Source organism: Nanorana parkeri, unplaced genomic scaffold (genome assembly GCF_000935625.1).
Source record: "Nanorana parkeri isolate BGI_ZX_2015 unplaced genomic scaffold, ASM93562v1 scaffold260, whole genome shotgun sequence".
NCBI lineage: Eukaryota > Metazoa > Chordata > Amphibia > Anura > Dicroglossidae > Nanorana > Nanorana parkeri.
In genome coordinates, this window is record NW_017306528.1 from 1,407,105 (window position 1) to 1,433,670 (window position 26,566).

The 26,566-nt window shown below is 43.4% G+C and overlaps 2 protein-coding genes across 2 annotated transcripts; one reads left to right on the forward strand and one right to left on the reverse strand.

Annotated features, from left to right (window-relative positions):
• The first annotated feature begins 3,166 nt into the window (after window positions 1-3,166).
• CUNH22orf39 (chromosome unknown C22orf39 homolog) lies at window positions 3,167-9,231 on the forward strand. Its single transcript, XM_018556964.1, has 3 exons — window positions 3,167-3,197; window positions 5,609-5,776; window positions 9,111-9,231. The coding sequence occupies exons 1-3, from the start codon at window positions 3,180-3,182 to the stop codon at window positions 9,222-9,224; spliced, it is 300 nt and encodes a 99-aa protein (XP_018412466.1). The 5' UTR covers window positions 3,167-3,179; the 3' UTR covers window positions 9,225-9,231.
• A 3,860-nt stretch (window positions 9,232-13,091) lies between these two features.
• Window positions 13,092-22,012, reverse strand: MRPL40 (mitochondrial ribosomal protein L40). Its single transcript, XM_018556961.1, has 4 exons — window positions 21,873-22,012; window positions 17,189-17,263; window positions 16,881-17,036; window positions 13,092-13,444 (listed from the first exon to the last, which is right to left on the reverse strand). Exons 1-4 carry the CDS (start codon window positions 21,929-21,931, stop codon window positions 13,132-13,134), a joined length of 603 nt encoding a protein of 200 aa, XP_018412463.1. The 5' UTR covers window positions 21,932-22,012; the 3' UTR covers window positions 13,092-13,131.
• Between the last annotated feature and the right edge of the window lie 4,554 nt (window positions 22,013-26,566).

Sequence of the window (26,566 nt, forward strand, 5' to 3'; positions counted from 1 at the left end):
GTGTTCGCTCACCTCCCGATCTACAGAGCCGACCTGTGACAGTCTCATTGTCACAGGTCGGCTAGAACTATGAGGTGAGTGAAAAGCACTCATCTCATAGTTCTCCTTTAACTAAGGGGATGACATGCATCTTAGCAAATGGTGTTAATTAACTATATTGGGCTGTTTAACTTCTAAGCCATATGTCAGTTGTTGCCAGCTGGACTCAGAAGACATTAAACAGGGAAAGCAGCACATAAATCAGGAAGATGGAGGCTAAAAAGGTAATAAAGTGTTAAAAATAAAAGTAACAGAACAGTTATAAAAGATGGAGAAAAAGAAAGCACACAGAAGGGGAGAGCGTTAAGTTAACATGTATGATTTAATGGCATAGAGCATGGCATATAAGTGGTGCGGAATAGGCAATGTAGAGCATAACCTACTGAATGAGGTGCAGAATAGGCAATGTAGAGCATAACCTACTAAATGAGGTGCAGAATAGGGAATGTACAGCATGACCTACTGAATGAGGAGGTGCAGAATAGGGAATGTACAGCATGTCCTACTGAATGAGGAGGTGCAGAATAGGGAATGTACAGCATGACCTACTGAATGAGGAGGGGCAGAATAGGGAATGTACAAACACTGGAAGAACCATGAAAAGCAACAAGCCATTAGTGAATTGACCGTGACTTAGACCAGCATGTTCTGGATGCAATATTCTAGATGCATGTGTGCCAAAGGGCCTTGTTCACATGAAATGCAGACCAGATCTGCACGAGTTTCTGCACACGCAGTGCAGTGGATTTTTATGCATTCCGGGACGTTTTTTTTAGTTGAACATGGGTTTTCAGTGCGTTTGCATGTGTTTTTGATGCGTTTGCATACGTTCCAAAGCAGGTAAAATAGGGCTTGCTGCAGTATTTTTTACACGCTGCGGTGTGAACTAGAGCCCAAAATACCATTGGAATACTTTGGGCGGTTTTGATACATTCGGTAACAAGACCAGTTCTCTAGCGCACTACTCAGATAGCTATTTATAGATGGGTGTTTTTCTGCATTTCACCTGCATCCGAGGCATTTTTTAACTGCAAGCGTGCAGATAGATGACCGCCTGCGTTGGGACTTGGCTCTTAGAGGCTGTTTTACTAGGATATCCAGTAGGAGCGACCCTAGATGTCTAGCCACCCGTGGTGGATCGGGTGCTTGTGATGCACATTCCGGGGGGGGCTGGGTTAGTTGCTCCTGGCGCATGTTCTAGGGGAAAGGAGGAATGCAGTGGCTTGTGGTGGAAATTCTAGATTCCAAGGGGGCTCGTGGTGCATGGCGTCCTGCCCAGCTCACTAATGTCACTGGTTGCTAGGAGCTGGACAGGACGCCAGCCAGAGCGTCTCACTCAGCTCCTGGCAACCAGTGATGTCAATAATGAGCTGGGCACGACGCCAGCATCACAGGTTGCAAGACTGCTGTCGCCCCGCCACGTGACCCAATGAGATGCTGCCTGCAGCAATTGCCTCGGTCTGCCTCATTATAGGGATAGCTGCTATGTCCAGGACTGTCATAGTGAAGCCTAAAAACCTGTACTGAAGGAATATGGGGCTGTAATGTATGACCTTCTGAAAATGCTAATTGCCTGGCTGCCTCCAACCACGAATAAGCAAGTGGAAAGTGATGTCAGAACATAAAGACTCCTTATTTGCATGCTTATTCCAGGTCAGCAATTTAAAATGTATTGAATGCTTTAAATCTGCATGAACACCTGGCACCTAACATATTCTGAAGAGTTGTTCTGCAATGGCAATAATATATACTGTATATTGCCTCTTTGCACAGAACAATTGTTCTCAGCATTTCGCAGGGCAAATGGCTGTGCACATTGTGTATTAATAGACCCCTATGTACCAAACATTAGGATTATTACACAAGTAGCTGCTAAAATGTTTGATTACAAATACCACAAAATTATTTATTTTCTACTAAGTAGCAGCAACAAGCGATACAACAATTCATCTCTATAAATCAAGTCACATCGGCATTACAGGAATTATATTTACATAAAGCCTAACAGCTGAATCTTTCAAACTATTTACTTGCCCTCTATATAGATTATAAGCAGGGCCGGATTTCCCACAAGGCCAGAGGCCCAGACTTGGGGGGAGCAGGGGTGTGGAATTCCTATCACCTGATGCCCGGGACATGCAGTTCCGGGCACTTAGGTTTTTTTTTTCCACATTTAGCCCTGCTTTGGGCAAGCAGAACTAAATGCAGAACTGGGAAGCTGCAGCTCGTTTAGTAGTCTCGGCGATGCCAATGCAGCCTGCTGTTCTGTCCCCCCACGTCCCTCCTCCATGGTCCGTCCCACCTCCCTCTCCCTGCCGTGGTTTTTGGGTCCCCCACTCTTCTGGGGGACCCAGGACCACGGCAAAGTAGCTCAGGATGGAGAGCGGAAAGGAGAACGTCCGCTTTCCGCTCTGCTCCGTGTTAACGTTGGGAGGGAAGAGCTGCATTCGCAGCCATCCCCGCTCAGCTGTCACAGGAGTTCCAGCACAGTGCTGTGCTAGAACTCCTGTATTGGAGGTGACAGGTTCAATAAAGAGAACCTTTCACCTCTAAATGCTATCAAAGTAAAAAAGTAAAAATTATAAAATAAAAAGTAAAAAAAATAAAAAAAGATAAATCAAAATAAAAAAAAGATAAATCAAAATAAATTAAAACAATTAATAAAACCAACCCTACCGCCCCCACCATCTGGTTGCCATTCTCCATTTGGGGTGGCGCATTGTGGAAACTGGCCTTGGGACAGCAATCCAGCCCCGATTAGAAGAGTTTATGATTATTACTTCTTTGCTAATCTGGCTTGATTTACAGGCTGGAGGTGTTTACTTCCTTGTTGGTTCAGCAAAGAGCATTTCTCATTTGTAGTGGCAGCCTCCATAGTCTTCAATAAACGGTCTCCTGAGGAAAGCCTCGAAGCTCAGACCGCGGCTCTTACTCATGAGGACTTTCTGTCCTCCCGGGTCTGTTATTCATCCAGAACCCCGAAGTCCAGCCAATCACATCCAGCAGGAAATACCTACGTACACGCTTAGTCCCCGCCCCCTCCCCAGCCAGCCTTCTTTCGCTTCTACTGTCCATTGGTGATTTAGAAACGGTGATGTGATTGGTCAGAGGGTGACGTGGGTGGGACTAATGAAAGAAGCATGGCCGAGCAGTGGAGGGTTAGTACAGTGACTGGCGGTTCTGGAGCTGAAGGACACATCTAGATAGTTCGCTATGTGACATTAGATATGACAAGGGCTCAGTATCTGTATGCCGGGGCAGGTGCGGGGTGTAACTGGTGCTGGTTAGTGCATGACAGTCACAAAAGGGATGGTTTGCCTTTTGTCAATACATTTAAAGGGACATTCAACCTGAAATACTAGTAGTAGTGGCCACAGATACACCTAGTTAGCAGGGACAGTCAGTAGGTGGAAATGTATGTGAGTCCTAACAATGATCTCTTAATTTTGGTCTGTTAAATATACCAGTGAAAGCATGTTGCTATGCAATGTATGTTTATTAATTGCATAAAAACCTGTTGATCCTGTCAGAGAAATTCAGAGCTGTCTGGTGTCCTCTGCACACTTCCTGTGCTATCTCAATCATTCTTATTCTTTACTACAGAATGATTAGCCTTTATGTTGTAGAGATTGGAGAAGTTCAGCAAAATCCACTGGGAGGGCTGACACCATTCAATCCACAAAAATGCTTACTAAAACTGGAGCAGACATTATCTAGAGAAGCTGTGCATGGTAACCAATCAACAGCTCCATCTTGTTCTGTTAACGTTTGAAAATGAAAGCTAGAAGCTGATTAGTTGCCATGCAAAGCTGCTCCATATTGTGTCTGCTTCAGACTCAGTACATTCCCTGTTGTCAGCCTACAGCAGGGCTTGAAGAAGAACTCCAGGATTTTTTTTTTTTTCATTAACCCTTCCAATGGGGCTACTCCTGCACTACAAGGGATAACTGCTTGTTTTGGTCTAGGGGCGGAAGTAAAGAAAATATACTCGCCCGATCCTCATTCCTCCGCAGTGACCACTCCCCTCTTTTCCCCTCCACTCTGGCTGTGGCACTGTACATCCCTTGACAACCTTATGTGTGCATTAGACGTGATGACATCAGTGGGGCTTAGACTGCTGGAGCCTGGGGAAGAAGACGATGTAGGGACCAGTCTAGCAGCCAGGTGGGATCGAGGATCTGGTGAGAGCATTTTCTTTATTTTCACCTGACCAAAACGAGCAGTTAACCCTACGTCTAGGAGGGGCAGGTGCTGCTTGTAACCTTGTGCAGCCACCTGTATATCTCTTTCAGCATGCTGCTATGCGTCACCCTGAACTTACACATCCATACAGGTATGGATGCATGCCGTCGGACGTAGATTGTCTGCATCCAAGGGCGTGCATCTGTCCTTGTGCGGATGTGTAAGTTCGGGTCCGCATGCAGCTGTCATAGAGGACACACACCAGCTGTCCCTCTCAAGCGCAGGTTTCTGCACAGACATATATGTCATACCGCTGTCCACATCCGTGTGAATTAGACCTTAAACAGAAACTCTATGACTGGATATACGCTGTTGTAACACATGCACACTAAGAAAGCATATGCGTTCGAATGGGCTGCCTAATGTTCCAAAACACACCAGACAAGCAGCATGCCACAATTTATAATGAGAATGCTATTGTGTATGTATGTGTGTGTGTGTATATATATATAATGTGTATATAATGTGTGTGGCTTTCACAGTTTTGTGTGAAGTATTTAGACACCCAGATGCAATACATATGTGTTTTGCTGTTGTGTTTTTCAGCAATGCCGGTCACCGCTAGGGCACATAGAGAACAGTTGTTTTTTGTATGTGTCCTTTGTAGACGACAATGTGGATGTGATGTGCGGTACCTCTGGGTCCGGGCACTTTGCCATTGGTCCAAGCCATCCACAGAGCTCCAGCCTCTAACAAAGAGTAGAGGCTGTGACAGCTCTTGCCTCACTAGTTAGGTTACACAAGCAGTGGGGAAGCCCGCTGCTGTGTAACCTAACTAGCTGTCAAAACCTGGATGCAGCGCTGCCTGTAGTTAACAGGCAGCACTCCGTCCATGACAGGTTACACAGCGGGGAGGCTTTTCCTGCTGTGTAACCTGATAGAAGCCGATCTGAATGAAGAAAAAGCTGTCAGTTTCAGACTTGAAGCTGACAGCTTTTTCCTCCATAATACTAGGTGAGGGCCTGCCTCCCCTGACTGCACGTCCCTGGTGCGGAGACCAAAATGGAGTTTACACATACCAATGTTGTTGTTTTTATTTACAGTGCAGTTATATTACATTCAAGGCATGTCTCTGGTGATAAGTGTCAAGGTTGCCAGTGTCCCTCTGTCAGCTCTCAGCTGAACTTTCAAGCCCCCAAATGGCTGCTCTCATAGCTGATCACATGTGCAGCACCATGGCAACCGTAGAGCTAAAGAGAAGCTAAGATGGTGTGGTCTTGCTGCCAAAGGACAGGAGGGTTTAGTTCCAGTTTAAGAAATAAACATAAGTATATCTTTTTGGTGTGTGCAGTGAAATTTAAGGTTTGTTTTTTTCTTCTTCCACCAGCCTCCTCGAGACTGTAACGACTACTGGGACGAATGGAAACACTGTAAGAGCCTCAGGCATTATTTCCATTACTACTACACTCACGGAGAAAAACCAACTTGCCAGCAGTGGAAAGCGGACTATGCAGCTTGCAAAGAATGGGAGAGGACAAATAGCCAGGAAGCCAAGGTGGGACATGAAATGTGTTTGTGAATGTAGCATTCCGTTTGGCATAGACGTGCTCTGATTTGTTGGAATGGAATTGTCCTTTACCAGATACATAAGGGTCTGTTTATAAATCATTTGCCCAGCCATATGCTAGGTAAATGGCATTCACACATCGTTCCTGCCCCTAGCTGGATCTGAGGAGCATAGGGATTTCCTATGCTCCTCAGCGCCATGCAGCGCTTGGAGTTCCCAGGGTGTGGATGGGTGGAAGATTTATAAATAGACCGCATAGTGTGTTCTTTCTTTTTAACCATACTTCACTGGTATGCAACAATCTGTTTTTTTTTGTGTGTGCTGTATTATTGAAACGTTATGTTATAAACCATAACACAATATACACATGTTTTGACCCTTGGAAAAATGTGTCTTAACCACTTCCGGGCCGCAATACGTCTATAGATAGCGGCCCATTAAAGTGGTTTAGATGACGGCCCGTCAAAGTGGTTAAAACAAGAAAACGTCCGCTGCGGCAGCCGTTTTCCTGGTGTCGCTTTTGAAAGCCAGCGATGGCTGTTAATGTACAAGCGATCCGGCGTCTGTACAGCCGCCGGATTGCTTGTACCGTGCGGCGCCCTCCTCTACCCCCCCTCCGCGGCCACCGTTAGTCTGCCCGGACACCGCTGTCCCCGTGGAGCGGCTCGGCAATTGTTTTTATTTTTTCCTAAAAATACTGGCTTGATAAACATTTGCACAAAAACTGTAACGTAAAAAATGGCAACTACCATTTTTTTTATTCTACAGGGCCTCTGCTTTCAGAACATATATAATTGTTTGGAGGTTTGAAGCTGTTTTCTAGCCAAAAATTTATATTTTTTCATGTGTGTGCAAATAGTAAGAGAATGCCCCAGACAGCTAGTGGTTAATGAGCACTTTTTCAGTAGATATGCTACTCTGCCAGACCGGATTCCTAAGGCTGGGTTCACACCTAGGCGTATTACGCATGCACGTCTGTCGCGCTACCGTCACACGGTTTTTTTACCGCGATTCGCGGTAAAAAAAATCGCGCAACCCCGAAGGCTACTTGGCTGTATCCCAATGGAAAACGCCCTCCAAAACGGCCCAAAGAAGTACATGTACTTGTTTGGGCGTCAGCCGTTTTGTAGGGCGTTCAGACGGGCGGAAATACGGAAAGGTGTGAACCATACCCATAGAAAACAATGGGATTTTCATGGTTGTACGTTTTGTAGAGCGTTCATAGAGCGTTGAACGCCCGACAAAACGGAAAGGTGTGAACGGGGCCTAAAGTCTTCCCACAAGTGCATGCTTTGGGCATCTCCTCACAAGAGATGTTCCCACTTTTAGGCATGTGACTATTATACCTTTTCTCCCCTAAAGGCGTTTCAAATGTTGCACCTAATGTGCTGCGGTGCTATTCATTTGGAATTGCATGGCAGTGCGTTTAAAAGGGTCACGTTTCTTGTGTTTTAGGGTGTGTTGCCATCACACTCATTTTGCCTTAAAGCCCATCTCCTGTTAAAAAGTTAACCTTTGCAGTATGTGATGGGTGTGAGTGCTGACAGCCAGGAGAACTTGGATCAGCTTAAGGTCCCCACACACCTTGCGATAATCGTACGATAATCGCGGGAAATCCCGCGATAGTACGATTATCGTAAGGTGTGTGGAAGCCGTGCGACCTCTACTACTGTAAGTTCGCACGGCTTTTAACTTACGAACATGTTTGAAAACCCGCCGAGCATCGTACGACGTTCGGCGGGTGTGTAGCATGTTCGTGAGATAAAAGCCGGAAGGGCCGATGTGCGCAAGCGCACACTGCCCGTTCGGCATTGCGGTCATCGGAAGCCCGGCCCTCAGGGGGGCGCGGCTTGCGATCATCGCAAGTACGATCTGCCTGTCCAAGATGGGAAGATCGTACGTTTTTTTAAGTACCTTACAACCATCGCAAGACAAAAGTCTTGCGATGGTTGTAAGGTGTGTGCCCAGCAAGAAACAGTCCCTTACACCAGGGGTCAAAATTTCAAGTCCTGAGCTACTAGCCAGGCCTTAGGAGTTACTCGACACCAGTTGCCCCACCTAACCCCAAACCTGCCTTGGCCTTAACTCCGCACCTAAACCCACCCTCTTAAATAATCTTATAAATTACACTGTTAGATGTTTTGTGCAAAATAAAGTTACAAAAATAAATATTAACAACTTTTAACAATATTAGCATAATGCTCCCTGCCCCCACATATAAAATACACTCTCCGCCCTGTTCCATGCACCCCCACATATAAAATATTACCCTCTCCCCCCCGTTCCCTGCCCCCTCACACATAAAATAAGAAGCAGGAGCTCAGTGAAGAGTTGCGGCTGACAGAACAGAGAGCCCAGCAGGAGCAGCTGCTCCCATTAGTCACGTACTGACTCAAGCCTGCACTGCATTTCCACTTGCCTGCACTGCATTTCCACTTGCCAAATGCGAGCAGGCGAGTGGAAATTTTGAGCCCTGCCTTACACAATACCCTAGCCAAAAACAAGCAGTTAACCCTTGCAGTGTGTTGGTAGTCCCACTGCAATGGTAATTTTTTAATTCCTGGAGATAGGCCTAAATGCATTGTGCTTCAAGGAATTAAATGGGTCCTAAAGGTAAAAGCCCTGAATACAAAGACTCCATGAGGTGGCTGCTATAACCTTTTATTACCAAGATAAACCTCCTCTTTGCGCCTATACAATTTAGTTACTACAAGCCCTTTCCTATCTGTCACTCTGCTATAAAATGAGTGTATAAGTGTCGATATACCTATCGATTTATCGTTCGGAAATCGTCCACGAATGGTCTTGGGTGAGGCTATCAAACTTTTTTAGAATCGTACAAAAGTCGATAGATAAGTAGTGTTTTATGTACAGGAAAAAAATGGCAACATGAACACTGCCCATGCGCAAACAAAAATCCGTTCCGTCGATCGATTAAATAGTATGGCTAACGATTGTCGAAATGACATTGCTCTGTGCTTGATGGGGTATTTGAGCTAGAATCGAAAGAGGGTTCTTGGCAGCAATGGAAATCGTAGAGTGTATGGCCAGCTTAACACAGCTTAGACTGCACCTACACATCAGAGTCCTATAACAATATTTCTGATGCCTAAGTTGTCATTACTGTTTTAGTATGTTCAAACTGTGCTCAGCATTAGATGGTAAGCACATATGAAACAAAACATCTGGTGGGTGACAAGATGTACTCAAGACTAAACAGTTTGTAGAAAGCCAACAGAGAACTCTTAGTCTAGGATACAAGGATACAAGATTTTACTAATGATATACTAAATTTTTTTAAAATATATATATATCTCTGCAGGAAGCTCTACTACAGAGTGAGAAGGCTCGGCTAAAAGAAAAACAGAACCGTAATCCTGTGTGGACGATGAGAAAGCATCCTCCTGCAGACTGGCACCTGCCACTGGATAGATAATCGGAAACAAGTCCAGCGTGGGGTGAAAATGAGGAGCAACTCCATTTCTTTTTCTGTGGAAGAGTACTAGCTGTGGTACCTGAAGCATCTTATTTTCATGAATTCAAAGCACGGATTTTTTGCTGCGGTTTACATTGCCATCTGACCTGCTCAAGCACTGAAATTACAATCATGTAAGCAACGTCATCAACTTAACATACACAGAAATGCAACCTTATGTGGATGTTAGGAAAGTATAGAAGTTGATGTCAATACAAAATGTTCAATAAATATAATAGAAGTAAGGCTACATGCTCTGTTTTTTAAGGCATATAACCTGTGCGCTGTTTTATGTGCTATAGTTAAACCTTTCTCGGGTTCTGCAGTTGACACCCTGTTTATTTTAGCCCTGTTTATTACCTTAGAGCAAAGCTGGGTTTTACACATGCCATATTTCATCCAGTTCCGGATGAACCCATTCTTCTGGCCTCACTTGATCAGCTGATTGTAGGAGCCAATCGGCTCCTAGCACCGTTCAGGTATTCTACCAGGGGTCAGCAGACGCTGTCAGAATACAGTGCACACAGCGGGGGATTCAGCCATCAAAACCTGGAAGCGTTGATGATGGAGAAATCTGTCCAATTTTTTTGTTCAGCCTGTGGGTTGAATAAAAAAAATACACATGTATACCCAGCTTAAGGGCCCTTCAACGAATGACTGTTGTGTCTGCTCCCGGACTGATCCTTTGAAGATTCTTATTAGGGATGCACAGATACCTGTTTTTCTGTATTAAGTACCTATTTTATTTTTTTTCCCCCGGTACTTGCCGATACAGAATACAGATACTGGCATCTGTGGGCCTGGGTTATCATGACGTGCCACCCGACTGCCTGATTGACTAGGAAGCCAGCGTCACTTGCTCTTAGGCAGCCTGGCTTCCTGAACAATCAGGAAGTTGGGAGGCGGGTCATAACCTGCCGACCAGCTTCCTGATTGACCGGGAAGCCAGCTCCATGCTCCCTTGTGGCACTGCCGGTCAGTAAGAGTACTTGCCCAAATATTCAGTGTCAGCACCAATACTAGTATCAGTATAGGTGCATCCCTAACTGTTATGTTTAGTTGGGACTCAAAAAAGCTGAAGTGGGCAAAAAATTTTTATTGGGGCATTAGGTAGGTACCTCTAATGATATGTGCCCTTCTTGTGGCTACATTTTACTTACATGAAGCCTCTGACGGTGATGTCACCACTAACGTTTTGGTGGTGAAACTGACAGTTGAGGCTGAAGGACAGCAATCACAGCGTGTCACTTCCTGGGGCAGCTCCTCCATTCAGAAAATGTCTTATTTTTTTCCCCCCAAAGAAAATAAGGTGTTGTACATCACATTTCTCCTTGTCCAATCACAGAACACTTTGGGGGGAATTTATCAACACTGGAGCAGATTTGCACTGCAACCAATCAGCTTATGTCTCATTTTCAAATCTTACCTGAGCAAACTGAATAGAGATGCTGATTAGTTGTCATGGGCAACTGCTCCAGATTCTGTCTGCTTCAGTTTTAATAACTTCCCCCCCCCTTTGTATTCTTTGCAAAGAATGGAGGAGCTGTGCAGCGAGTGACGCACACTGATTGCTATGCTCCAGCCCGTCAGTTTAACTGGTGAAACTTCAGCTGTGACATCACAGGCAGAGGCTGCATGTAAGTAATATTTCTCAAGACAGAAGCAGCAGCCACCATGGGGGGAAACGTCATTAGAGGTACCTAGTTAATGGGTATACTTCCGTTTTAGAGTGTATTTCAGGGTAAAAAAAAAAAAAATGGTACATCTTCCCATGACTCTATAAAACCAGCGCAAGAACAGAAACATATCAGTTGATCTGACAAAAATGCAGTAAGCGTATAACCCCCAATGTTGCAGTGTTACCAGCCCTGCCCAGTTCTTATTTGTGGATTACAGAACATCTTCTCCCTATGTTATAGAGATGAGGAATACTGTACAGAGGAGTGAGTTCCATCTCCCTAGAAATGGAATTGTGTTACTGGTTGGATCACTAGGTGAAAAATAGCCAGAAAAGCTAGAAGTAATGCAGCCCCCACATCCCTCGGGCTGGTAAGCTGCAATATATTAGGTTTAGATACACAAAAGTAAAGCGTTAAAGCATTGCAGGTTATCCCACATGAATGCGACTCTATACTTATACATCCCTATGAAATCACACTTAAGCAGATGTTCGGGGAAAACGGGGCGCCAGGACAAATCTTTACTTACACCGGTTTTCCCTGCAGACGCCCCCAAATGGTTCATACACTTTCCTTTACCAGTTCACCCAACCAACACTAAATCCACCCAAAACTAATATTTCCAACTGAGCTGCCATTTTGTGCAAAATGTCACTAATGGATCTATGCGAGGAACTCCTGTTTGGCTTCATAATGAACACAATTCACACACAGTAGCGAATGTGCAACAAATCCAAGGTCGAAGTGACGTTCTCCCACTGACATCCACAGAGTTTCTTAAATGCCAGGGGTGTGGCATTCCTGACACCTGGGACATGCAGTTTCGGGTGCGTAGTTTTTATTTTTTGTACATTTAGCCCTGCTTCGGCCATGTGGAGCCGCCGCTTGTTTAGTACAAGTGATCTGATCACTTCTATCAAAACAAGTAGCAGCGATCGTGTCCTGCCCGCACCCCCCACCGTGGTTTTCCGGGTCCCCCGAGACCATAGCACAACAGCTCAGCCATAGAGCAGACAAAGAACATCCGTTCTTCGCTTGCTCTGTGTGATCACTGAGACCGTGGCGCTGTAAATCACAGCGCCACCTGTCTCAGCTTTCAGGAACTGCACAGAACATCTGTTCTATGTTGGAGAGCAGGTTCCATAAAGAGAAAATGTCACCTCCAAATGATCTGAGCACTATTTAGCAGTGTAATACTTTTGATTTAGGGATGCACCGATACAGAGTATTTGGGCAAGTACTTATACTCATCCAAATGTTCCAATACCTTCCCCGATACAAGGACTTACGGCCAGAGGAAAATTTCCTCTGACTGGCAGCGCAGTAGGGGAACATGAAGCCAGCTTCCCATGCAATAAGGAAGCCATGCGGCAAGTAATGACCTGCCTCCTGGTTTCCCGAAATGCCAGGAAGCCGGCTCCTTGCTGATTGGCCAGGAAGCTGGCTTTCCAGCCAATCAGCATTGAGCCGGCTTCACGGTCAATCAGGTCATTACTCGCCACCCGGCTTCCTGATTGGCCGGGAAGCTGGCTCGATTGGCCGGGAAACCGGCTTCCCAGCCAATCTCAATCAAGCAGGCCCAAAAACATGGAGCTGGCTCTCCTAGCAATCTGGAAGCCGGGCGGCATGTCATTACCCGCTGCCTGGCTTCCTGATTACCCGGGAAGCCTGCTCCACGCCAGCGGAAGCACCGGTATTGGTATTCGGTATCGGCAAATGCTGAACGCAAAATCTCTATACCGAAAAACCGGTATTGGTGCATTCCTAGCTTTGATTAAAACTATTTTTTTGTATTGGGACAAGTAGATTGTCATGAAGGAAAAGTAGATTGGGCCCCCGCTTTAGCCCTTGGACAAGTAGCTTTAAATAAAAAAATTTTAAAAAATCCACACTCCCTGAATGCACTTTTTTTTTTGTGGAGAGCAGCTGAAGGGTCACGGATCCGCTTCATTAAGAGTTCATATGTAAAGAAAACTTTTGCCCCTTCAAACTATTAGGTATTGGTTGCTGCATTAAAAATTAAATGATCTGCTTTATACATTACTTTATCAAATTGCAAATCATACATTTACATGTTTCTAATAAAACTAAAACACTGTGCATTACATCCCCCAGGTCCATTTTTATTTTTTCCCCAGACCAAAAAAAAAAATATTCCAGAAAACGATTACAGAGCACCGCTGTCCATCTCACTGTTGTACATACACCTTGGTAATGTCATTGTATTTCCCATCGGGAGGATTGTATTTTGCTATAGGTGCGGTGTTGTAAGGTCCCTGATTTGTCATGGGAAACAAGTCTGGGTCACAGCGCACTGCTGCTTGATAAAGCTCCTCCGACTCGAAGCGTAACTCATCCAGAGCTTTTCTTTGAGCTTCCAGAAGAGTTTCAATACTCCTCTGCTCCACTTCATGTTCTTCCTTCTTGACCCGTGCCCACTGCTTGATCAGTAGTGCTCGTCTCTCCTGTTCTTCTACAGACAGTCTTGGGGTTGACCGAATCCTGTCACACACGGAAAAAAGCATTTTCATTTTTAAGAATTAAAACTAGTAAGATTCTGATAAATTGTCATTTGTAACACCTTCCTGACAGTACAGGTGAAACTCGAATAATTAGAATATTGTGCAAAGTTATTTATTTCACTAATGCAACTTAAAAGGTGAAACTAATATACGAGATAGACTCATTAAATGCAAAGCAAGATAATTCAAGCCGTGATTTGTCATAATTGTGATGATTATGGCTTACAGCTCATGAAAACCCAAAGAACCCCAAATCCACAACCTCAAAAAAATAGATTACATGCAATCAATAAAACAAGGATTGTACATGGAACAATATCGGACCTCTGAAAAGTAGAAGCATGCATATGTACTCAGTACTTGGTTTGGGCCCCTTTTGCAGTACTTACTGCAATTACTTTTGCACGATATTCTAATGATTCGAGTTTCACCTGTATGTATTAAGACAGAGGTAAATAGTTGGAAAATAATTCCCACATCACAGTATATCAACAAGCAAATTAACAAGACGTCACCAGAATTGATGCATTAAACGCTACTATGAGAAAAGCCAAATAACTACAAACTTGCATTCTCACTTGTTCATTAATTTTCTATCTATAAATCCTGCTATCGGGGCTGAAAGCCTAAAATAAAAAGAATCCAACACTTCTGGGAGTGTTGGATTTTTAGTTCTGAAGGATTCTCTCTGCTGACTTCTACAAGGGTAACCAAACTGGCCCTCCAGCTATGGTGAAACCAAAAATCCCATTAAGTATTTGCAAGACTCAGAGCCACAGGCATGACTTCCAAAGGCAGAACCATGATGGGATTTGTAGTGTCACTCAACTGGAGGGCCGAAGTTTAACTGCCCCTGTTCTGGTCTGATGAACCATTAGGATACGCCTTCGTGCAAGACTGAAGTCCTGGACAGTGAAATTAATCTTCAAATTAAAATACATTCTTATAGGCAAGGCATATACCCAAGAGGTCATACTGTGTCAGACAATTAATAAGAAGGGTGAACAAGGATATTATGCCTACTGATAACTGCCTTATCCATAAAGTAGGGTTTATCCAACTATGCCATCTCTGTGTTTTCTAGCAAACAAGGTACAGTTACAGAAAAAAACATGAAAAGTGAGCTGTTGAAGTAAAATCACTGAAAGGGCAAATCACTGTAAGGCATTTACTAGTAGAGTAATTTCCGTTTTCCGTTTCATCCAACATGATCCAACAGACTTTCCGAGAAACATCAGGGGGAAAAAAAAACAGCATCCGAGAAAAGTTGTGGAATCTGCTAATCCATATGAAAAGCAGAGGCTACATCCATAACCAAAACTCCTAAACGTTTAACACTAAATTGCCTGTAACTGGAAGAAAAAAAAAGTGAAGTATGGGTGTAGGCACAGACACTTGTATACTACAATCACATATATATTATGTTATGTACATCAAGTCTGACAAAAGCCTGTGGGAAAATGTGTTATGGACGGATGAGACCAAGATTAAACTTTTTGGCCATAATTCCCAAAAGTATGTTTGGTGCAAAAGCAACAGCGCATCACCAAAAGAACACCATACCCACAGTGAAACATGGTAGCAGCATTATGCTTTAGGGCTGTTTTATTCAGCTGGAACTGGGGCTTTAACTAAGGTGGAGGGACTTATGAACACTTCCAAATATCAGTCCGTGTTGGCACAAAACCTTCAGGCCTCTGCTAAAAACCTGAAGATAAAAGAGGAATTTTACCTTTTAACATAATAATGACCCAAAGCATACCTCCAAATCAACAAAAGAATGTCTTCCCCAGAAGAAGATCAAAAGTTTTGTAATGGCCCAGCCAGAGCCCAGACCTGAATCCAATTGCAAAGCTGTGAGGTGACCTTAAGAGGGCTGTGTACAGGAGATATCCTCGCAGTCCGACAGATTTGAAGCACTTTTTCAAGGAAGAGTGGGTAAATATTCCCAAGGGAAGATGTGCCACGCTGATAGACTTGTACCCCAAAAGACTGAATGCTGTCATAAAATCAAAAGGTGCTTCAAAGTATTCGTTTAAGGGTGTGCATATTTCCTGGATACTTCCTGCCCAGGCCCTTTTTTTAGTATTCAGCGCTGAGGTATTTTGACTGACATTCATTCAGCCTTGCAACGATGTACTGAAATAAAAATGTTACATCATTTTTTTTTTTTAGACTCAGCTTTCTTTTGGTCGTATTTAATTACCACAATTTACATTTTTTTTTTACTATCTAAAGAAAAAAATGTACTGAAAATTTTGAAAAAAAAATAGTTTCCCCTATGTTATAAAACATTTATTACCTGACTTTTTGATTTAAACAAAAAATTAAAGATGGGATCACGTCGGGTAAATAAGAAACCTAACATGTTAAGCCTAAAGATTGCGTGGGCCTGCGAAATCGCAAAAAACTACCACACCCAAAATTGGCCATAGGCGACAGTTTTTACTGCTCCTCAATTTAATGTTAACAGTGACTAATGGTCCCAGAAATATTACACGCACTCCAACATTCACTATGATATCCAACGTGTGGCACGATCATCCTTTTTGCACATAGGTGCACCAGACACGTTTGCGTTTGGAAGTGCGTGTATGTGGGTAGGTCCTTTTTTCTTAATATGCGACTAAAAACACTTAACTTTATTGTTATCACATAGGGGGGTAACAAGCCCCCTATATAATAGCAAAAAGGATGCGACAGGTCCTCTTTATGGAAACATCAGGTGTCGATTAGCCCCCTAATGTCACCTAGGGACCCCCAAAGAAGCCATCTGCTTCTCCAGCTGCCATAGAAATAACTGGAGAGTGACTTGGGGAAGTGATGCAATACACTTAACATACAAGTCCCACAAGGCATTGCAAGACTGACAGCCATAGGCATGACTCCGTAGGCAGGATGGGATTTGTAGTTTTACAGTTGGAGGCCTAAAGTTTGGCTGGGCCTGATGCAGCAGGTGAATCTACCTAGCAGGTATAGAGACAAATCAAAACTTGACTGGGATTCTAACCCCTTACCACTTTAATTAAAACTAGCCAACTTATAAAGCGAGTCTTCAGAAAAAGGCAAGTGCAGAGGCAAAGTTAGCAGCTCTGCCACTGGAAAGCGCTCCATTTCTAACCTTTAACCAGAAAGGAGTGCCCTATGTGACACCCAGTGCCCAAAAGGTCCTTTACAGGCTATACCCAAGCCTAGTCCAGAAGGGCCTAGACAAAGCACTTTAAAAACCAGGCTGTGGATGGCCACGTTGGATAGCTACAATCAAAGTATTAACAGTACTCATATGTTTTGTGACAATAGACTACAGTTAACTGGTTCCGTATGACTTACTTTCTAATGGAGATGTTCTGATCAGCCAATTTAAATAACGTGAATTTAAAACACTGGCCATAAAAAAGCTTGACAAATCATCATACCTGCTTTCTTCCATGAGCTTTGTAGATGGAATGAAGTCCTCGATTGGAATAAATTCTGCTGGAATACGTTCAAGCTTTTTCAGTTTCTTCTTCAGTCGTTCTCTTGCAATTTGATCTCGTTTAGGATCAACTTTTTTCTTCTTTTTAGGTTCTGCTCTAAAATGTTAAGTACATACACATAGATAACTCTTGTATGATATATATAACTCGTGGAAGATCATTTTATGACATTTGTAAACCATTTTTGTGAGAATGATGGATCTGTGTTCACAACTAAAAAAAACTGGATTATCCTGCCACTTTTATACCTCATGGGAAGATTGGTGCGCAGTCCAAGCAGAGGGGTCTGCCAGTGGCTCTCTCGTCTCCATACCCAAGGGGGGCTAAAAATAAAAGGGAAGAATAATAAGTTTAATTGCCAAACCGACGTGAAATGTGTCCCTTTCTAAGGCCTCCATGCTGCACAGATATTGCTGCAACATTGTTTGGGTTCTGCCAGTTTTATATGCTTTACTTGGTACAGAAATACCAAAATATACATTGGGCTCTGTAAAATACATCTTTGGTTAATTTACCCAAAACATACTGCATGTTAGAGATAAAAGATTTAGCTGATATACGTCAATTCAAATTTGTAAAATCATAGTAATAACAGAATAATTATAAAAACATTCACAGGGCAGCACTAATATTACAAAACAAAAAAGGAAAAGATTTTCATATTCTGCTATCATAAGCAAAACAAACAAATGGACCATTTACTACTGATTGTTATGTAAAAATTAAAATCAAAAACAGTTTAAATACATTTGACTGATGATGTTTACAAATATTAAAAGGAGAACTATGAGATGAGTGATTTCCATAGTTCTAGCCGACCTGTGACAATGAGACTGTTACAGGTCGGCTCAGTAGATCGGGAGGTGAGCGAACACATACCAGGTTTGCTCACCTCTCGATCCTGTCACGGCTCTCTGCCGTGACAGGGGAGGGGCTGGATTTCCCCTCCCCGCTCCGATCCGCCAGCGCTGACTGGCGGAACTGACAGGGGAGAGGGCGGGTACAGCTGGCTCTGCCTCTAGATAGGCAGAGCCAGCTGTCACTCACGCAGCTGGGCGGATCCCGTCATCTACGTCGGGATCCGCTCCGGCTGCGGCGTCTCAGTATACCGCGATCTGTAGCTCGCGGTATACTGAGCTTAGGGTAACGGGAGGACGCTAGTTTGTGTCCTCCCGTTACCCCAAGGAGAACTATGGGGAAAAGCCCTGACCCCATAGTTCTCCTTTAAAGCGGACCTTTACACTCAAAAATCAGATTCTACCAATGCATCCCTCTATGTATGATGATTAATAATAACAGACATGTCAGGTGTAAAATGCTGCGATTATGAAATATTTACACTTGCAGAACATCCCCTTCCTGCTTTGAAAGTGCAAATGGCTTCAGTTTGGCAAAGCAATGCACACTGGGATTGCCTTATCAGCAGAGCATTGCTGGGAAATCTAATGAGATCTCAGGGAAAGGCATTTTCCACCCCTGAGATAATGTGCATGGTCACATGTCTAGTCATATGTGCCAGAAATCCAGGAAGTAACAGGAGAGCTAGTAACCTGCCCTTAGTAAACATGGCCACTGTCAGAAGACTGGGGAAGAAAAATAAGGTGTGTAAAGAATAGATAGCCGGCAATTATCTAGAAGTATCTGTTTGTAGATTGTCATTACTAAACATTTCTAAAGGTGTGTTTGTTGTTATTTTAAAGATACGGGTAAAGGTCCACTTTAACAGCATTATAAGTTTAAGATCATATAGATATTAAAAAGAAACAAGTGTTAAAACATGAATCCCATACATTACTGAAACTCATTTTTGGCACATTTTTGTACAGCAATGTCTAAGGCTTTCAGAACACCTTGTCAAGCAGGTTTGCCTTTTTTGGAAGCAAATGCATTAAAGGCAAACACTTCCCAAACAGCTTACAAACATCTAAGACACATTAGGAAATGCGCTGTCATTGTATTGAACTGAGGCATTTGATAAGCTTTGCAAGCTGCTTGTAGAACATTGCTGGTGAGAGATAAAAAAAAAAAAAAAAAAAAAACTTTAAATGAAGCAAAATGAACGCATTCCGAATTTTTTTCTTCACTTTAAAGCAGAACTCCGGGGACAGACAAGCAGGCTGTTCACTTGTACAAACACGAGTGCATGCTTCCCCCTCTGTACATTTAGCCCTGCTTGCCTGAAGCAGGGCTATATGTAGAAATAAAACTATGTGCCCAGCGCCGGAACTGCATGTCCCGGGCGTCCAGCAATAGGAATTCAACACTCCTGAAAGTAGATGCGCTTTTTTTTTTTTTAAACTCACAATAGTGTATTACTGTGTGTTGCGGTACACTGCAATGCACTTCCGTTGACAAGGAGTGTTGTGGTGACATTAAAAGAGAACTATAGCCAGGGCTTGAAAAATGTGTCTGTCCGTGACGAGAGGCCGCCGGAGCCCGACGAGTAGCTTCCCGTCCGGCTGGGAGCCTTAGATTCAAGCGACCATGCGTCTCTAGAGACGTCCGATCGCTTGTAATAGCAGCATCTGCAGTTGCCGGTCCCGAGATCCGCTGTGCCTGGCGAGGCAGGGACCGGCACCGCTGCTCTGTGGCAGGAGGTCAGTGCACGATCTCCCTTTGATCTCCTCTCCAGTCCCCGAACGCAGGAAGTGATGTATATTACATCACTTCCAGTATTCTGCTGTCACTCTCCAGGTTCAGACGCTGGTGAAGCAGATCTCTGCTTCATCAGCTTCTCTGGGGGTCCCTAGGTGACATTAGGGGTCTTGGATACCCTGGATGTCTCGATAAAGAGGACTTGTCATGTAAATTGGCTATCACATAGGGGGCTTCTTGTCCCCCTATGTGATAGCAATAAAGTTAAGAGTAAAAAAAATAAAAAAAAGGGAGTGATAAAAAAATTGAAGCATACATTTTTTTAAAAGTCCGCCGCATACACACGCAAACATGCGTCGGGTGCGCCCACGTGCGAAAACTGCGATTTCGTCTATTGTGCCACGCGTTACATATTGCCGCGAACCTCGGGAGAGCAATAATTTTAGGACCATTAATCACTTATAAACGCTAAACTAATTAGCAGTAAAAGCGTTTAAAGCGTCGCCTATAGACAATTTTCAGTGTGGTCGTTTTTTTTGCGATTTAGCGGGCATGCGCACAATTTTAAGGCTTGACATGTTTGGTGTCTATTTACCCAACGTGACCCCGTCTTTTATATTTTAACAAAAATATGGGTAAGAATAAGTGTTTTTGACATAGTGTAGGGAAAACATTTTATTTTTTTAAATCAACGGTACTTTTTTCATTATATAGTAAAAAAAATAACCCCCCTCCCCTCCCCCCGTGGTGATTTTATATACCACCCAAAAGAAAGCTCTGTCTGTCCCTAAAAAATTTTAACATAAATTGCAAGGCTATAGTCCGGTCATGCTGACTGGTGACATTTTTGACTGACTGGTGAGACACCATAAAATTTTTCAAGCCCTTACTATAGCCCAACCTTTTTGCCATAGTTCTCTTTAGGGTCACAGGAGGACTCAGCAAATAACGCTATATGATGACACCACAGAGCTGCACTGCAGCCAGGAAAGATCCTGACAATAATGCTTCTCTAGAGGTAGAGTCAGCTGTGCCTGCCCCCTCCATCCCTCCTGTCAGCGTCGGAGGGGGGGGCGGCACGCCACTGACAGTCACTGTGTACTCTCTGCAGGGAGATGATCAGGGACTGAGCGATCGGCGGTATGCTGTCGCTCAGTTCCCAATGAATAGAGCCAACGTGTGACAGCTTCAGAGTCACACCGATTAATTATCGGTGTATTTCACTCTCCTCATAATTAATTATCGGTGAGTGTATTTCACTTTCCTCATAATTCTCCTTTAAAAATAAAAGGAACCGCAGTGCACTAATGTGAAAAAATGCACTACTGCCACACATTGCCGTAGTGCAGCAGCTGAACCACAGTGCCCACAACCAAACGTCTCTGAAACCAGTTAACAAACGCCGCATTTCGGTACGAACTCTCTTCTTCGGTCCCAGTATGGTCAGTTTTGCTTAAAGAACCCATGCTTAATGCTTGAGCATGTTTTCGAAGCTCTTTTTATGTGGGGTGGGTGGGGGGCTTCAGCATTTTTCTTTTAGCCAATCGAAACCTAGATTGTAGGAGGTAGTTGTTGGGCACAAAATCTTTCCTGGCTGCAGTGCAGCTCTGTGGTGTCATCATATAGCGGTATATGCTGAGACCTCCTGTGACCCTAAAGAGAGCTATGGCAAAAAAGGTTGGGCTATAGTCCGGGTTTGAAAAAAAAACAAAACAAAAAACACATTTTTTGGGTGTTCCTATTCATGTCCTTCTTTAAGAAACACATTTCCTTTTTGAATACAACATGAAGGTGTGAATGTGGATAAAATAGTAGGAAGTGGCTGAAAAAAATAACAGGATTCTTTATGTTGAGCACTGTCACGCTTTGGGAAACACTCAACAAAATGGGGGGGGGGGGGGGGGGCTGTATTCTCAACACACACACATTACAATCTTCCTTAGATTTAACAATACTTATGTAATGCATAGGCTTGGCTGATTGGATACAAATTGATTAAATAGATCAGGTAGGTCCTCATTTTACAGTTTTGTTAGACCTAAAGTTAATTTTATGGTCAGATAGTAAGCTGCGTTGTTACCCTTGGAGTGTTAGTTCTTGCACACGATGGTCTCCCCCACTTTATTTACTGTAAAGTTATAATTAGATTGGAGAACCCACCACAGCTGGGTCCCAATCCTATACCCCCAAAAGTAGCTAACTTCACGTGACCTAGCTCTGCAGAAAGGAATAATGGTGCGGCCCTATTGTCTCACAGCAAGCAGTAAGGAAGAGAAGTACGCTGGGCCAGACAGCACCATGGTCTGCCTTGTGCAATGATGGCAGCACTTCACTCACCAGCCTTTACTGCCCTGTCTGCACACCCGGAGCAGAGCGCTACACGCCGCCACATTCATGCTCGGATTGTCCAGCTTTCTGTGTCTGACTCCAGTAACCTCAACTTGGTTACAGAGCTGTGCAACCCTTTTCAGCCCCCCGTCCGGAAACTGTAGCCGTGCTACTCAGTTCCGCTCCTTATTGGTGTGACGAGGTGTGCAGGGTGACGCTAGGACATGCAGCTTTCAGACTTTACTAAACAAGCCAGGTTCATACTGTCATCTTTTTTCTTTCATTGCGGGCTGATGTCTTTGATGACACTTACCTATGTGAAATCAATCCCTCACATGCCCTGAACGCTAATAAATTTGGTGCCATGCCAGATAAGGACCATTTCGCTGGCTGCACTAGTGAGGGTTTCAATCTCATAGGGGTCTCATAACGATAGTGGGGCTGGCGAATTGCTGCCAGTGTTAACACCTGAGAGCTGAGGTATTGCTTTCCAATACTAGTTTATAGGAATACAAAATCCGCTTGAAGCAGGTCAATGTGAGTTAGAAGAAGGTCAACTGCAGGTCAAATGTACTTCAAGCTAATTCTGAATTATCTCAGAAACGACTCCATCTGATGTCAATAACACAAGCCAAAGGCCCTAAAGGGGAGGGCCACGGTCCAACTTGCCACCAGTTCTCTGGAGAAAAGTAAACTGACTAGTGGCTATAGTCAATAAAGAGTTTGCCAAGAACTGAACCTCTCCTCAGGAGTGCCGGACGTAACATAATTACCTTATAGTGTTCCCTCCGCAAACACTGACAGGTCTACATTCCCATTGGCACTCCATGGTCATGGCTGCCATGTTCTCTGCTGCTTCTTTCTGGACCAGCATCTTCTTTCTATGGTCATTGGGAAGCTACTCATGTGGTAACTTCCATACATGCAAACTAGAGTAACATTATCCTGCCACTTGGCTGACATCTTGCCATCATACAGATGCCAAGAGTGGACACAGCACTTCACATATGCTGTAGCCGTGTACAAAAACAGAATTGCAGACAAAGGAGTTTTTTTAATGTCAAAAGAGACATGCAAAGTCTGCAATGCCAAAAAAATACAGATGTTTGTGAAAGGGACACTGCTCATATTTGTATGCCCAAACTCATTAGTCCCATCCAAAATGCTGGGTGTCGGCCAACAGAGGCACACCACGGCCGTCACCGGTAATCCAATGTGTGTAAAGCCACACTCAATACCCAGGACCTCAATGTAGAAAGTTTATTCCCAGAAATGTACAATGTTACAAGCATGACAAGATCCACATGTTTCGCCAAAAAGGCTTGATCATAGAGACTCCTGGCTGTTCAGTGCGGCTTTACATACATTGGCCAAAAAATACATACTAGCTTTTTTTTTTTTTTAGATGGGGTTGTCTTCAGTTTTGCTGAAGGTGACAGCATGTTGGCAGCAACTCTGGGCAGCATGCTGTGTTTTGTAAATGACCAAGTGTAGAAAGGGACAAAGACACAACCAGCAGAAGTGGTGTCTATGAGACCTGCAGCAGTGGTGTCTATGAGACCTGTAGTACAGACGCACATGAGACCTGCAGCACTGGTGTCTATAAGACCTGCAGCGCTTGTGTCCATGAGACCTGCAGCACTGGTATGCATGGGACCGGCAGCACTGGTGTCTATAAGACCTGCAGCACTGGTATAAATAAGACCTGCAGCATTGGTGTCCATAAGATTTGCAGCACTGGGGTCCATGCGATTTGCTGCCAATGTCTACATATGCTACACAAGATAAGTTTAATTCGCACGTGTCTAATTTCTTTAGATCAAACAGATGCACTGCACTAATTAATAATCATAATATGTGAACAATAAAGTGCTAAGTATCAAATAAATCACATATAACCAATATAATTAATAAATACTCATAAATAATAAAACATGTCTCTCATTGTAATATCTCCAATAGAGATTAGGTGCAAATTGGTAATTATAAAGTCCACCATAAATTGATGCAAAAAAATTGTGACAAAGTGCCAAGATGTAAAAAACCATCAGTGATAAGTCCTTGCTATATCTGTAGTGTGCAAACTCCCGGTGACTGTGACACACACCGCACTCAACAGACTTCCATATTCAAAGAGGCATAACAATCCCGGATCACAGTGAACATTTACTCCTCCACTCACAATAGGAACTTCCTCCTCAACTCTGTGCTCTTTCACAAGAAAGCTTCAGGTTCAGGTGTGGTCGTTTAAAAAACGTATCCGTTCCCCAGAGAGGATAATAAACACGTAGTGTAATATGCCAAAAACAGGTTTTAACACTTACAAGATTCCCAGAAACAATCGCTTTTTCAAAAAATATTTCAATCCGTCATGAACAAGCCAGTCGAATAATCACACAATAAAATCCTTCGAACTTAGCGTGTCCTAACCTCTTTGCGTGTCCACTTCTTTTGATGCGTTTCGTACAAAGACTTTTTCAAGAAAGTGCAGACGTCTTCTTTGTTCTGGATCGTGTACATAATTCGAATTGTGGGGGAGACTGGGATACGTTTCTATTACAACGGGAATGCAGATGGATACACCTTACTAAATCATATGAAGAACCAGGTATAAACGACATGATTCATTTCAGTTGTTTTTTGTGAGTCGGATCCTATTCCAACACGTTCATGTGTCTGTATGAGGTTCATTTTGAGGTCGTTTAAAAATCGGAACTACACTGAGTGGCCAGATTATTATGACCACCCCATCAGTACTTCGTTGGGCCACGAGATGACTCCACGAGATGACTTCGTTGGGCCGCCACTTCGTGACTCCACGAGATGTTGAAAGGTGATGCGAGGAATCTGACACTGCACTGTTGCCCTTCTGTTGTCTTGTACCAGTCTTGCCGCTCTCTGTTCTGCCCTAACATTGACTAGTCGCTGACGGCCACAATTTGCACGTTCAGACCCAGATTTTCGTCTGACAGTCCAGTCTTTAAACACTTTAACAACAGCTGCTCTTGAACATTTAACAAATTCTGCTGTTTTGCTGATACTCGCTCCATGGCTTCGAGCGCCAACAATCATCCCACGTTCAAAGGCTGTTACATCGCATTGTTTACCCGTATCTTCAGAAACAAATCACTTCTACTGTCGTGGTAAACAACCTGCTTCCCTATTTATAATGGTCTGGCCCTCTAGCAACTTCAGAGCAAAATTATAGCTAATTTGTCTACAAACGTCAGGTGGTCATAATAATCTGGCCACTCAGTGTATAATTAATATGCATTATATAATCTATTGATTGAGATCATTGAATTGATGGAATTCTTTATTTATATTCATTTAATTTGATAGATATTAATTCCATATTGATGGCCTCTACAGTCCTTTTCTCCAATTTATAGTGTAAAAGTATTGATTTTTGAATATTTGTTATAAGAATTTCTAATTATTGATGTGGAATGCAAATGGTTACTATTCGCGCTCCCAGAAATCAAGTGGAATGCAATTAATGAACAAGTGTGACTAGAATGTCCTGATTAGGATTTAAACCGTTTGGTTTTGAGTATGAGCAAACTACGCACTTCTGACGAAGCCCTGTTTGGGGAGAAACGCGTTAAGGATACGGCGTGGTTTCCATTCACCTCGGCTTTATGGATGTCCCTCTTATCCAAAAGTCCTTCACGAGTGATTCCACTTTGATACCAGAAGTTACAGCGTGGACACTTGCCGACACTTCGATCTTGTGAAGCTATGAAAAGAATCCACGGTGTTGATAGCACCAGCTAAGTATACGTATACTCACTGTCAATTGTACGGCCGTACCTACAGCCTTGAATCCATCTTTCATCATCCTTGCTGAACCTAGGTTTGAATCGACACGGTTAGTGTCACTTGATACTATTTATCCTGTTCATCGAGCTATTTTCTATATATATCTCACATCCATGGAGATATGATATGTACTGGATTTTGGCACTTTGAAGATATCGATACCGTGTGTTTATCGGCTCATATATGTGCCCCACACAGATTGGCTATCACAGAGAATACTCTTAGTTTGTTTTATACAGATAACAAGAATCTGTGAACAGTTTTTTCTTATCACAAAGTCACTTTTATAATTGATTCGGATATTTGAGGGGTCCATATTACAATTACCTCTACTAGTATTAGCCGAGTGTGAATTATGTGCAATACATACGTGTGTTATATGTTTTAGGATTGAGTTTTTGTATTTGTTTAATAAATTATATGTTTTCATATATAACAATATAGTTGCATGATTGACTTTGTGGTGGGATCTCCTTCAGTGGGGAAATGTGCTAGTTTTAATACAGGCTCTGCCTGCATATAAAAGGGGAATCGCAAAAGTTTTCTTATATTTAGCAATTGAACTGTCAGTCATATGTAGAAGGTAAGTTGTGGGGTGGCATCCCAGGTCCTTCATGCAGAGTTGTTGGAGGACCGAGCGAACCAAATCCCAAAAGGGGCAAAGTTTAGAACAGTACCAGAACACATGAGAAAGAGTTCTCACCTCAGAATCACAAGGGGGGAAGTGAGAGCAGGCATTCTGTGGAGAACCACAGGGACCCTATACCATCTAGATAGGAGCTTATAGCCTTGTTCCTGGTATTGATTCGCAATGGAAGCTTTGTGTGCAAAGTACAAGATGTTTTCGATTTGCTGGGGTGAAAAGGATTGGCCTAATTCCG

What these genes read in the sequence shown, in the direction of transcription:
- CUNH22orf39 (XM_018556964.1), top strand. An exon ending in CAAATAGCCAGGAAGCCAAG is followed by an intron (nt 5,777 to 9,110) that starts GTGGGACATGAA and finishes ATATCTCTGCAG; the next exon opens with GAAGCTCTACTACAGAGTGA.
- MRPL40 (XM_018556961.1), bottom strand. Translation starts at nt 21,931, where the DNA reads ATGAATGTGGCGGCGTGTAGCGCTCTGCTCCGGGTGTGCAGACAGGGC. An exon ending in AGACAGGGCAGTAAAGGCTG is followed by an intron (nt 17,264 to 21,872) that starts GTGAGTGAAGTG and finishes TTTTATTTTTAG; the next exon opens with CCCCCCTTGGGTATGGAGAC. An exon ending in CGCACCAATCTTCCCATGAG is followed by an intron (nt 17,037 to 17,188) that starts GTATAAAAGTGG and finishes TTAACATTTTAG; the next exon opens with AGCAGAACCTAAAAAGAAGA.